Below are 14060 nucleotides of genomic sequence, written 5' to 3'. Positions count from 1 at the left end.
AAATTCCACCATGTTTAGATTTATGCCTCCTCCATCATTTGCCCCAGGAAAGATGTTCATTTTTATTTGGTTTTCTAACATTATATTTGGATCTAATACTCAGTAGGGAAAGCTATAAAATGAACCCACAAAGTTCCATATTTGGGATGTTCTGATAGCTCAGGTCAACAACATTAAGCTCAATTCAAATTTTAATTTTATTTTGTGTTTTGGTTTTTTGAGACAAAGTTTTTCTATAGTTTTTTTTTTTTTTAAAAAAAAAAAAAACCTGTCCTGGAACTCACTCTGTAGACCAGGTTGGCCTCGAATTCACAGAGATCCATCTGCCTCTGCCTCCAGAGTGCTGGGATTAAAGGTGTGCACCACCATGCCTGGCTTCAATTCAAACTTTACTTTGAAGACGAAAGTAGAAGGGTTGATATGGGCGGCCTGTGTACAGCTGTCTATACTCCCCGCTTTAACCACGCTTTGTTAACTACTTCCTACCACAAAAAAGGTTCTCTGACCAAAGTTGAGAGCCACACTAATCTATGGGCAAAAATACAAATATCTCAAAGGCAATTTGATGGCAAGACCATTTAGAAGAATAATAGTAGGTTGCCCCTAGAGCCTGTGATCTTCCCAGTCATAAGCTTTCACCTGGGTTTACAGTACCAGCGTGAAATCTCTCCTATGGATTCAAATCCAATCGGATAGTTGTTGGCTACTCTTCTAACATCCACACCACTTTGTACCAATGGACGCATCTTGCCAGCAGCTCAGTGAAATGCCATCTTTTCTCCCCCAGCATCCCACTACACCCTTCTCGACCGGCCCAGCACTCAGTCTACCCCTCCTTGTGTGGTCTGGGGCAAGTTCCATAATCCACAGTTTCGATCTCCTCACCTGTCCAGCGTCAGGCCTGGAGCAGGAACTGTGTAATCTAAAGACTCCCTTGTAGCTCTGACATTGTATGAGCTTGAGGTGAGGAGTGTGTGAGCCTGGTTACAAAGATTGGCTGTTCATGCACCAATCAGTGTTATTGAATAAACACCTCCCTACTGGGGCGTGGTAGGAGGGGGAGGGCAAAAGTTAAAAACAATCCAACAGGCTTTGCTGAGAGGGCTATAAAAACCTGCGCTCCCCGAGCAGATCCATCCCATCTGGCAGCTGCCATCTCACAAGCTTCTGCTGTCTCAGAGGACTCTTCTGTTTCACTGTGTAAGTAAAAGGACTTCCTCTGAACACCTGGGTTGCACCAGCAAGATGGGTTAAGCAGAGCACTGTGTTTGCCTGGGGGTGTCTAAAACCTTGATGGATCTGTTGTGTTTACTATTTTCTCTGAGTGTGAATACTCATTCATACCTTTCCTGAAGGTGACAAAATGCTCCAAATGAATGGCTAGTTACTACGTGCCCACATGAGGCACCTCTAAGTCTTTTGTCTTGAAAAAAATATTGTAAACAGCTTTATTTGTAGGATTCTAATCAGGTTAGATTCCTCTGATTCTATTCTCTTTTCCTAACAACTACTTGTTGTGACATTCTGTGTCTGTGTCTACTGCCTCGTGTCATTTTCTGGGTTCTTCTCCCACACCTACTGGTACTAGTGCCAGAGTTTTTCATCCCACAAATGGACCCTTGGGGCCTTTGCCCTTTGCCTTCTCCTGGGATAGACACTTCAGAGTGATCATCTTCAATTACGAATCCCACAGCCTTCCAACACACTTGATGTTTTCCCTATCATTTTCTACTTGAACTAGACCCTGTGAGAGCAGCTTCAGATGTTAGGGATGAAATCCTGCTGACTTACTCTGGTATATTTTCTCTACTATCTTAGAAACAGTCACACTGTGAGAATATGTTACCTTTTTTATAAACCCCTCTTCAACCAATTGCGTCAGACTCCAGAGGTCAGTTTGTCTCTGCTGCTGTGGTATTAATACTTTAGGTAAGGGGTATGGGGGGAGCACACAGGTCCAGGTTAGAATTTGAGAGGATAGGATAGGAAACGGGGTGTGGCTGCTGAGAACCTAACAGTCCCTGTGTTTGGGTCTCAGATTGGGGAAAAGAGCACCAGAACTCAGGCTAAGGTAGCACTAAGCCATCTTATCACGTGTGTCTCTGTGGCAGCAGGGTGGGTAACTAAGCTACACACATTTTCATGCTCCCATACATGCGTGTGCTATGGACACAGCTTGGTAATCACAGACTTCCCATGAAGTACAGCCTCTCCGCTGTATTTGTCCTGAGCATAGAGAGATCAACGAACTTTGCTCTTATGTTTCTCCATGAGTTAAATATCCACATCTTACAAATGACCGACTGCAGAACCTCTTCAAGGAAGGCAGAAAGAACCACACTTCAAGAATCAATTCATCCTTTTGCAGAAAGACTAAAAATAGGGTTCTAAGTCAGAAGCCACAGAACCTAACTTAGGTCTTTTGGGCCTCAGGTTCCTCATCTTTAAGGTGGTAGGTTTGATAGAAATATCTCTGAACCCAATTGAGCTCTGCCTCAATTCTGACTGTCTCCTCATGTATGTTAATATATACCGCCTTCCCTATGCTTTATATATGCAGCTGTTTAACATACACATACACACACACGCGCGCACGTGCACACACACACACATTCACACATTCAAACAAACATTACAAAGAATGAATGCAAGAAAATGCAAGGTCTCCCCACTCTTTTCCACTCTGCAGAAGTTAATGTAGAGTTACTCTGCTTAGAAAGACTAACAAATAGTATATTGCTATCATTTCTTTTGTTGTTTTTGTTTGTTTGGTTTTTTTGTTTGTTTGTTTTTGTTTAGTGGGGTGTTTTGTTGTTATTTGCTTGTTTCTTTTTTTAAGATTTATTTATTTATTATGTATACAGTATTCTCAGTACTCTGCCTACAGGCCAGAAGAGGGCACCAGATCTCATTACAGATGGTTGTGAGCCACCATATGGTTGCTGGGAATTGAACTCAGGACCTTTGGAAGAGCACCCAGTGCTCTTAACCTCTGAGCCATCTCTCCAGCCCCTCTTTTGTTGTTTTTAAAATAGGACAGTAGTATGCATTTCATATTTTTCTGGGATTTTTTTACTTAGTAATTGAGGTAAATTATGTCCTATTACACTTTTAAAAATAAAATGATTTGGGATCTCAGAAATCAGAAGTTAGGGGTATAAAATTCTTTATCTGTCTTTATCTACTCTGGACTGGCATTCTGTCTCCAAGTTGTGAACATTGACCAGTGACCGTTTTATGATTAACTGGGGGGCAAAATTTGTGCTGATGTGGTACAGACCTTTAGTCTCTTTGTAGAAGTTTAACTTGCTGTAAACAGGATGAGGTGGACTTGACTTTCCCCTGTAATATTTGTTGAGTAAGCAGACTCAGAACGAAGACAATAGCCTGATAGTAACAGAAACAGGAGTGCCCTTTGGATGAATACTTTTCTTTCAAACGTTAAAAAAACAAATTTCTTGTGTTTTCCTATTATCTATAAACATCTTCATACCACCACACACCACACACACACCCCAAACACACACTGCACATACATGCCACATATGAACACACACACCACAAAACAGAAAAAACGTGTCTTCACACTTATCATACAGTTAGCAACTTACATTTTGAGCAGTCACAGTTCTCAGAGGTTGCACATGAATCACCTATAGTCAGACAACCAGAGCAGATATTAGTGTCAGTTAATTAATATTAAAATAAAACCCAGAGACCTTTGATGACCCGCCCAGGGTTCTAACTAGGGAGGCAGAGCTGGTCCCTGAGCAAGCTCTCTCTAATGTCCTGGCAGCAAATCTCCATGTGACTGTCAGATGTTTGTGAATTGGCAATGGCATGGTGGACTAACTCTTAGCTCAAGGTACACTAGGCTGTCATTAGGGCTTTAGGAATCGTCTCCGATCAGTTCCTTCCACCAAACATATGCTCCCCTTTGAATAAAGGGAGAATAAAGGGGAGCACCAACTTTCCCTCTAAATTTGTACATTATTAAGTATTGACCCTACAACAAATAATTTAGATTACCATCTACTCCTTCCTAATCTAATGATAGGAGGGTGTTTTAGCAACTTATTTATTGTCATGACAAAGCTTCATAACCAAGGCAATTTATAAAAGAAAACATTGAATCTGGGGCTCACAGTTCCAGAGAGTTAGAGTCCACGACCATCACAGCAAGGAGTATGGCAGCTGGCAGGCAAACATGATTCTCCATCAGTACTTGAGAGCTTACATCTTGAGACACAACTGTGAGGCAGAGAGAACTAACTGGGAATGACAAGGGCTTGTGAAGCCCCAAAGCCAGCCCCCAGTGAGACATCTCCACCAAGCCCACACCTCTTAATCTTTCCTAAATAGTTCCAACAACTGAGGCCCGAGTACTCAAATATATGAGCCTATGGGGGCCATTCTCATTCAAAGCACCATAGAGAGAAACAGACTTGAACTGCTTTCCAGCATTACTGTGAGGAATAAATTGCATGGTCAATGCATGTCAAGCAATTGGCAACAGGCTTGACAGTAGACAATAATGTGCTATTATTACTGGGTCAGTTTTCCCTTTTGTTTTATTAAGGGCATGTTTTTGGTAACTGTTGTCTTATTTGTGCCAATACCTAAACTGAGAAGGGAATTTTTGTACCTTTTGTGCCACTCTGGTTGGCCTTTGCCAATCTGAAGATCTGGAAGCTAGATCTGAAGCTAAAAATCCTTGATGGTAGACATAATATATAAACACAGAAAATGTCATCTTCCTGTGGCTGGGACTAGAAGTAGTCTTAGAAATAATTTTCTCTAAATATGCTGCCCATTGGCTTGCCCTTATGCCCGGTGACAGTATTGGGCTAGAGCAAGAATTTGTAGTGACGTAGAGATTAGCAACAGAGAGATTGGCAGTTGCACCTTCTCATGAGTTAGTTTAGCAAGCATTGATTCCTTATACCAAGGGACAGAGTCCCAAAAGCTTCCCCCAAAGGTTTCAGAGACTGGGAAGAATGGCTAAAAGATAAAGCTGGGTTATAAGTTAGGCTTTTTGCAGTTCGGAGCTTAGGCTACTCCTGAGAAGGCTACTTGGTGTGTAGAGCTATCTCTCTGTGCTTAGTAGTGAAGCTAGGATCGGCTGTAGCAAAGACCACCATGGGACTTCAGCAAAAGCCAGAACCTCCAGTCCAGAGGCTCTTGGGAGGTTTTCTCAGTGGTGTAACCCAAGTAGTCTTACCTTCATCCTGAACATCTGACATCTTATACTCATCCATTGTGAATGGCTACACTTACTCAGGCAAAGGGGACCCAACAGGGCTCATTGGAAATGGACCAAAAGTGTCAACGGAACCCACATAGAATATCTGCACATTTTAACCATTCTGGTCACTAATCCATTGGAATCACCCACAGTTCTGTGAACAGTTGTCCTATCTTCTTTTTAGACCTGTCACCATGGCCTACCAATTTCCAGCCCTCACCACAGAGCAGAAGAAGGAGCTCTCAGACATTGCCCAGCGCATTGTTGCCAATGGGAAGGGTATCCTGGCTGCAGATGAATCTGTAGGTGAGTGTAAGAAAGTCATACCACGTGACAGCATGCCCATGCTTCTACACCCAGAACAGGCAACATGATAATCACTGTCCTTCCTCTCAGAGGAAGTAAAAATTTAAGTACTCATAGTCGGTGAGTATAGGTCTTTAGAGCCCTAGAGTCTTAATAAGAAGATTCTAGATTACCAAAGGAAGAAACTCAAGCCCTCCATATTAGGAATCAGCCTGTAGGAAGTCAGAAATTCAATAGGCAAGGAGAAGTCAGTAGCCATCAATTCTTTATAACTGTACATCATGGACAGGGTCTTGAGAACTTGCCCTGAAGGGAAACAGAAAGTAAGCTAGATTTGGCTTGGAAAACAGAACTGGGTAGTGAGATCTGCCTTACCCCAGCATGGACTTGCTACTAATGGGAAGTCTTTTTCTACTAAGCCAGCCTAGTCAGGGAGTAACCTGGACTAGAGCAGGGTTTGTGATTGAGGAAATCACAGGATGGCACAGGGCAGAGCTAGTACAGTCTTGCGTAGTCTATCCTAAAATAATAAAAGCTAAAGTTAAGAGCCCGTTGCATCCCTCCTTCCACTGCATAGATATCCAATGAGATGTAGAACAGGAAGGGAGAGGGCTAAAGGGCCTTCCATGTCCCAAAGACCTTGCATGTCCACCTGACCCTGCATGGTAGCTTGTGAATTTCTCATCAGCCTTAGAGCAACTAATGTGTCCTTCTTTGAAGACAAAAACCCAGGCAGAAACTTTGAAGATCTGGGTTTAAAGGGAAGGAGAAGGGATCCTTGCTGCTCTTCACCCTGATGCAGAATATTGAGTACGGGAAAGACAACCGGGCAGCACTGGCTTCTTTCTCCTCATGCTGCCTTTGGTCCATCTCTAGGCACCATGGGAAACCGCCTACAGAGGATAAAGGTGGAAAACACCGAAGAGAACCGCAGGCAGTTCCGAGAAATTCTCTTTTCTGTTGACAATTCTATCAACCAGAGCATTGGGGGAGTGATCCTTTTCCACGAGACCCTCTACCAGAAGGACAGCCAGGGCAAGCTGTTCAGAAACATCCTCAAGGAGAAGGGGATTGTGGTGGGCATCAAGGTGAGTATTCTCATCCCTGTTGCACCCAGGCTTCTCCTATGCACACCCCAGCACGTGGGCAGCACATGGCCTGAACTCAACCCTTTCCCATTCTCCTTCCCTGATGGAGGCCTAGGTCCTCTCCGAGACTGCTATTCCAGTGCTCCCTTTAGGAATTTAGTCTCTCTGCATCCCTATTTCCTCGTTTCTTGAGACTATTAGTACCCACTTTGTGCCTGATAGAAGGATGAAACCAAGTTTTTTAAAAAGCAAATCTTGCCCTGAGCTTTTCAGTCAACAGCAGTTATTTGTATTAAAGCGCCTGTTCTCCAGTGAGAAGCAGCATTCATTGAGTGCACACGACTGCAAGCACTACTTAATCCTCCAGACAAAATTCCAAGGAATTTAGTTCCTCTCCTTATTTTACAGAGCAGGAATGAAACCGATGCCCCTGGGGTGCTGTAACTCGTTCGCCCACAGGCTACCTGTTCTCTGTTAATTTGAGTGGAGTAGCATCCTTAATCTCTTTACCCCCTATCTGAACACAGTGCCTAGAGGAGCAGATGCTCAGTGAATGTCAGGACAGACACTGTGTTCCCAGCAGGTTAGAGCCCTTCTGCTGTGAGCTGAACTATGCCCCCTAGCGACTCACATGCCTTCCTGGTTTGCTTGCTTGTGAAAGATGAGAAGGGCACCAGGAGCTTTGCTCTCTCACTCCTCTTGGACACTTGCCAACCTGTTCACTGTTCTTATCCACAGCTGGACCAAGGAGGTGCTCCCCTGGCAGGAACAAACAAAGAAACCACCATTCAAGGTAAGAAGCTTGCGTCCTGGTGAGACAAAGAATGTCATGTGGGCTAGAACTGAAGACAAGTGAAGGAAGAAAAGAAAGACACGTGACTATTAGACCTAACGCCAGCGAATATCCTGCATGATTATTTTCTTGCTTTTTTTCCCCTTACCCCAACACTGCCTGGTGCTGGAGATGGAACCCAGGGGTTTTCAAATATCACTAGGCAAAAGCTCTGCCACTGAGGTATATAACCAGTCCAAGCTGCCTTCTTTCTTCCCTCCCTTTCTTCTTCCCTTTCTTTCTCTCTCCCTCCCTTCTTCCTCTCCTCCCTCCTTCTCTTCCTTCCTCCTTTCCGTCCTTCCTTCTTTTCTTTCTTTCTTGCCTTCTCCCCTGTACCCACTACAGTTTGAACCTGGGACCTTAAGTATACTAGGCAATCACTCCACAAATAAATTATAGCCCTATAACCCTAATAACTTTTTTCTTTTTTATGGTGTGTGTGTGTGTGTGTGTGTGTGTGTGTGTGTGTGTGTGTGTGTGTGTGACCATACTGTGTGTGTGGAGGTCAGAACAAAACTTAGGAGAATTAGTTCTTTTCTTCCAGTATATAAGTTCTGGTGCTCAAACTCAGGTCACTATTGGCAGCAAGCATCTTTATTTTACCCAACCATGTGGTCAATCTTGTTTCTGGGTTTTGTGATAAGAGTCTCGCTCTATAGTCCAGGCTGACCTGGAACTTACATCACCACCACCACCACCCCTGTCTCGGTCTACAGAGTGCTGCATTATGGGAATAAGCTAGAATGCCCAGCTTTGTTTGGTACGGGATATTGAACCCAAGGCTTCACACATGCAGGGCAAGCACCCAACCCCTGAGCTGCATCTACAACACATCAGTCCCACTTCTACTTAATAACGATGTGGCCTTGGGCCAGTCTTTAGTTCTGGCCCAATATAATGGGTGGCAGTACCCACTTTGCAGAATAGTTACAGGGACTACGTTAAGACAATGGACACATAGTGCTCACCTCAGTATGTTGCCTAGAGCTGACACACTGCACCTAGAACCATGGTTTTTACAGAAAATTCCAGAAGCAGTAGAGAGGAAAGGGCTCTGGTTAGGGGGCCAGCTTGGATTCTTGATCCATAGCATGCTATACAGACCTTTGTGAAAGTCATTCACTGTCGAAGAAGTTAGCCGCACCATCAGGTTAGCTCAGCAGAATTTGAATCTCAGCTGTCACTTTTCACATGTTCAAAATTTATGGCCAAGACTTTTAAACACCAGCAGCATCAATTTCCACATTTATGAGGATTGTTTCTGACTATGAGTGCCCTAGGTTTTTCTTAGAGTATATCAAATATGTATATCAAAACTGAGGTTATTAAATCTAGTCCTTCTGGCTCCATACTCTGGGCAATGTTTATTTGCCTGGGTAGTCTCAGTTCTCAAAGATAAACCATTGGGAAATTCCTTCACTTTTTCAGGAGCCTCACAAACCAGGTACAGGGTACAAAGCCTTTTTTGTTGTTCCCTATTGTGACTTGCAGGGCTTGATGGCCTCTCTGAACGTTGTGCTCAGTACAAGAAAGATGGTGTTGACTTTGGGAAGTGGCGTGCTGTGCTGAGGATTGCTGACCAGTGTCCATCCAGCCTTGCTATCCAAGAAAATGCCAATGCTCTGGCTCGCTATGCCAGCATCTGCCAGCAGGTGCCCTCCTCTCACCTGAGCTGAAAAGTGGGCTGATTCTTCCCTTCTTCAGAGCCTCACTTCCTATTTCATTACAATCAACCTAAATCGCTCTTCTTCACTTACTAAGATATAAATATATTAGTATATTGTACATGTCATATTTTATTACTTTAACTATAGTCACATATATAGGAGGACCTCTGGTTCCACAAGCCAGGAGGAGTCCTATTAAAATATGACTTCAGGAACAATGACCTCTATGGTTGCCCTCTGCTATTGGTCCAGAAGCCAAATCTTTAAAATAATCAAGCTCTAGAGCAGTGGCTCTTGGCCTTCTTAGTGCTGTGACCCTTTAACATAGTTCCTTAGGTAATGGTGATCCCCAACCATAAAATTATTTCATTGCTACTTCCTGTCATATTGCAACTGTTACAAATTGTAATATAAATATAGGATATGAACCCCCACAGGAGTCGTGACCCACAGGTTGACCCACTGCTCTAGAGGCAGGGACTCTGCCTGTTTATACTCCCATAATGCCCAAGCAATGATAATCTTAAATCCCTAGCTAGACGGTGGTAGCTTGGACAGTCTCAATTTACTTGCCTCTTATAGGCTGATGACTGGCTGCTAACATTTCCAACCAACATGTGCCGAAGGATCTCTGCTTAGAGATCAATCTGATTTGTAACTATGGGTATTTTGTTAAGATTACTGAAGCTGTGTGTACCTGGAAATTCCCAGTAAGGACTGGAAACTCACCTTGAATTTCTATTAAACTGGGCTGTCTTAAAAGGATGGCCTCTGGTTTCTTATATAAGCTAAAATTGTCTGTAGTTAGAATAACATAGAAATTAAAGGTTTGCATTTAAAAACCCACTCCAGAAAAGCTTCTCTTTGCCTTCACTGTTGTGTGGGTGTGTCTAAGCAACAAGTGCTCACTAGATACTCCATGTTCCTTTCAACTACCTTCAACTAAATTGCATAGCATTTCTCCCTAATACCTTCCTTTTCTTTCAGCCACATCTGCTGGCTTCTTTCTAGCAGAGGACCACAGTGAGCATCACTTTATCTTTGTGCCCCTTCCATTTTCTTTTTCAGAACGGGTTGGTACCCATTGTTGAGCCAGAAGTGCTGCCCGATGGAGACCATGACTTGGAACACTGCCAGTATGTCTCTGAGAAGGTAGGTTTGAAACAGAAAGTTCTCTATTCCAGTTAAATGTTTTTACTTTAAGATAAAGCTTTTACTGAAACATTGCTGAATTTCAGAAATAGTCTTTAGTATCATTTTATAGCATGGGAAAGGCAAAGAGGTGCTTATCAGCCCTTCACATTTTAGTGCATAATGTCTTATAGTAACATAATTTGAAATCTACAATAATTTTGCCCGAATTTCTCCACTTATAACAATAATTATGTAGTCTGAAAGAACATGTGAGAAAGCCGGGCGGTGGTAGCGCACGCCTTTAATCCCAGCACTCGGGAGGCAGAGGCAGGCGGATCTCTGAGTTCGAGGCCAGCCTGGTCTACAAGAGCTAGTTCCAGGACAGGCTCTAGAAACTACAGGGAAACCCTGTCTCGAAAAACCAAAAAAAAAAAAAAGAACATGTGAGAGAACTGTTTCTAAAATGTATGTTATAATTATCATTAGGATTCCACAGAAAAGTGAAGGATAGTTTAGGTATCCCAAACTACTGAATCAAGGCAGTCTCAGATGGCATCGACCAAGGACATGGGAAGAGAAGAATGAGGATTCTCTAGGAAACAGAACTATGACAATAGTTCATGCAGAGGAACAGCTAGTGGTAGAGATGGTCCAACGTGGTTAGGTTCAATGACACGGTATGCAAATTCATGAGCCAGAGGAGACCTGCAGGTCTCAGAAGCTTTGACCAAGAGACACATGGAGACAACTTTATCTTGCACCCTTGTAGTGCAGAAGTACCAGATTCTAGAACTTATTCTAAATTTCACCTATTTGGTCTCCTTGCTTCTCAGGTCCTGGCTGCTGTCTACAAGGCCCTCAATGATCATCATGTTTACCTAGAGGGCACCCTGCTAAAACCAAACATGGTGACTGCTGGCCATGCCTGCGCCAAGAAGTATACACCAGAGCAAGTGGCCATGGCCACCGTCACCGCTCTCCACCGCACTGTTCCTGCGGCTGTTCCTGGTAATGGCTTCTTTCTCCTCAGCCTGATGGTCTTAGCTCTTATTCTTCGGAAGGGAGCCACAAACGTGTATTTGTGTGGTGCCTGTTTGTATCCTTGGAACAAGAGATCATCTTCTTCCTTGCAGGCATCCGATACTTCATCTCCTACTGTGTGATGACTGATGACAAGTATCTTCAGTCTATCTAAAGGCTCACACGTGTATTTCCTCAACATCTCACTGTTCTCCTTATTTGAAGTCCTCCCCCCTTGTCTAACTAGCCTCGGCCCCAGTCCCATGCAAATCCAGTAGAAGATTAAGACATCATATTTCTTTTTGGTCTATTGCTTCTTTTTTTCCAGCTGGAACTAATATAGTAGAATGATTTCTCTCGTTCCAGGTATCTGCTTTTTGTCTGGAGGCATGAGTGAGGAGGATGCTACACTCAACCTCAATGCTATCAACCGTTGCCCTCTGCCAAGGCCCTGGAAACTGAGTTTCTCATATGGAAGAGCCCTGCAGGCTAGTGCACTGGCCGCCTGGGGTGGCAAGGCTGAAAACAAGAAGGCAACCCAGGAAGCTTTCATGAAGCGGGCCCTGGTAAGAAGCTGCTTGCTTTTATCTTCTTCATGGAGCTGACATGTGGGACCCAACAGTCTTTTTGGAAAAGCATTATTCCCTACAGTCCATGGATGCTCCTACAGATAGTGTATTAGGTATTCAAAGTATGATATAATGGCTAAGTAGGAAGATTAGGGTTAGAAAGGGTTTTGAATTTTCTATCCTAGTCAGACAGTTGATTATAAAAGATAGGCATTCTCAATCAAGGCACTTCGGAGGGAAGATTAGAGGATCAAGGCCTGAACTTGAGATGTCTTTCATTTGGAAACATGAACAAGAAAGGATATGGTGATGCCTGTAATGATATGGTAGGATGAATCAAGGATTCTAGGAACAAATAGAAGAGTTCCAAGGAGTCAATCTCACATACTACTGAGAAATTAAAAGCAAAGGTCCTGAGATTAGCACTGAGGAGCATACCCATGATCCTTGACAACGTTCCAATGAAGAAAGGTACCCATTTAAGAATTTTGTTAGGAATTTTAACATGCAGCACTAATTGGACTCAGTGGGTTACTAACAAAACTAAAAGGGACAGAACATGAAGTACAGAGGCGAAGTGTTGGGGATTCCTGGAGGAAGTGGGAAAAGAGAAGTTGAGGTGTTACATATATATGTTTTACATATATATGCATTGTTTATGTGTATGAAATTATCAAAAAATAAATAAAATATATTCTATTTTTAAAAAGAGTATTGTTGGGAAAAGAACCCAGAAGGGTGTTCAAGGGAAACAAGAACCAAAATAAGTTTTTAGTCTACTAGTAAATATTAGGTTTTATATATGCTCGAAGAGACAAGTGCTGGGTGATCAAAGCAGACACAGGCACTGTTCTCAGGGAGTTTGGAGTTTAAAGATCCAGGAGAGAGGATGGATGAAATAAATACAAAGTAAAAGGAGCTTGAGTCAACAGTGAGATTAGGGAATGAGGGTCATCGAAGGTAGAAGGACCAAGAGGACACCGATTGTAAGAGACTGTTAATGGTCTTGGAAAGACATGAAGGAGGGAAGCGATGGGCAATAAGTGACAAGAACCTCAAAGGATAACAAGGAATAAAACAGAATGAGGTGGTACTAACGTCAATATTCAGCAGCATTATTATAAAGAGTTAAAATAATCAAGTGGAAGTGTAGGTGGTTTCAAATGAGCAGTAGAGAGTATCAAGTCAAAGGCTGGGTTCCTTAATTTAGTATCTTCTCTTATGTTTGTTTTTTAGGCCAACTGCCAGGCAGCCCAAGGACAGTACGTTCACACGGGCTCTTCTGACGCTGCTGCCACCCAGTCACTCTTCACTGCCGCCTACACCTACTAGATCCTGTCACCAGCCAGCCAGGCCCCAGTTCTCCTAAGTATTCAGGTTGGAGAGCTGAAAGGCTTCAGTCAACCCTGGGGATTAGATAAAATTTGATTGAACTGCTTAAAACACAATAGATGTGAATCACAGACATAGGAGAAAAGCTCAATCAGCTGTTGAAACACGAGTGTGAGCATGCCACACTAGAGTCTCTGAATACCTCCAGTCCTGGTGTTCCAGAACACACACCCAAGAAAGAACATGCATTCAAGGAAAGCCAGTCCTCCAAATGCTGAGGAAAGCTCCTCAGAGGCTGGGGGGCTGGGTGGAGAAGGACATTTTAATAAACATACTTACCCAGGGTTGCTTATGAAGGATGCACAGCAACAGAAAAAGAAATAAAGCGTGTATAAACCTTCAGTTGGTACTGTTCGCCTTTCTGCTCCTGTTGACACACTCTGCGTTTTACCATCTCTGACTATGCTACACATGACTGGGATTGACAGTTAGGATCCTCAGCTCTGGATAGTCACTGAAGACAAATGGCTCACATTTCCTGTTTGCTGAATGACACTAGAAACTCTAAGAGGTTGAATAAAAATTCTTCTAGTGGTCCCAGTGTGCAGCCATGAGTGAGAACAGCCAATCCTGACTTCTGGTTTGAGGATATTTGAAAGGACTAAGCTGCAGGAGAGAATCATCTCTGTGGTGTGCAAGGCACGACTCAACGCACCTTTCTGGCTTGATGCGTTCCTCTTCAAGGACCCAGGCTTCATGACACAGAACTGCATTTTCCTCTCCAAGTCACGCTTGTTCCCCGGGTGCACAATAAACAATAGTCACACAATTTTAGCTTTGGCTGCCAATGTTCAGACCTAGTTTTCA

The 14060-nt window shown here is 43.3% G+C and overlaps 1 protein-coding gene across 1 annotated transcript; it reads left to right on the top strand.

Annotated features, from left to right (window-relative positions):
* The first annotated feature begins 1044 nt into the window (after window positions 1-1044).
* Aldob (aldolase, fructose-bisphosphate B) lies at window positions 1045-13595 on the top strand. Its single transcript, XM_038348364.1, has 9 exons — window positions 1045-1200; window positions 5430-5551; window positions 6428-6639; window positions 7378-7432; window positions 8963-9123; window positions 10207-10290; window positions 11106-11280; window positions 11659-11858; window positions 13098-13595. Exons 2-9 carry the CDS (start codon window positions 5440-5442, stop codon window positions 13191-13193), a joined length of 1095 nt encoding a protein of 364 aa, XP_038204292.1. The 5' UTR covers window positions 1045-1200; window positions 5430-5439; the 3' UTR covers window positions 13194-13595.
* Window positions 13596-14060: the final 465 nt, after the last annotated feature.

Source organism: Arvicola amphibius, chromosome 11 (genome assembly GCF_903992535.2).
Source record: "Arvicola amphibius chromosome 11, mArvAmp1.2, whole genome shotgun sequence".
Taxonomy (NCBI): domain Eukaryota; kingdom Metazoa; phylum Chordata; class Mammalia; order Rodentia; family Cricetidae; genus Arvicola; species Arvicola amphibius.
This window is presented reverse-complemented; position numbering and strand designations above follow the sequence as displayed.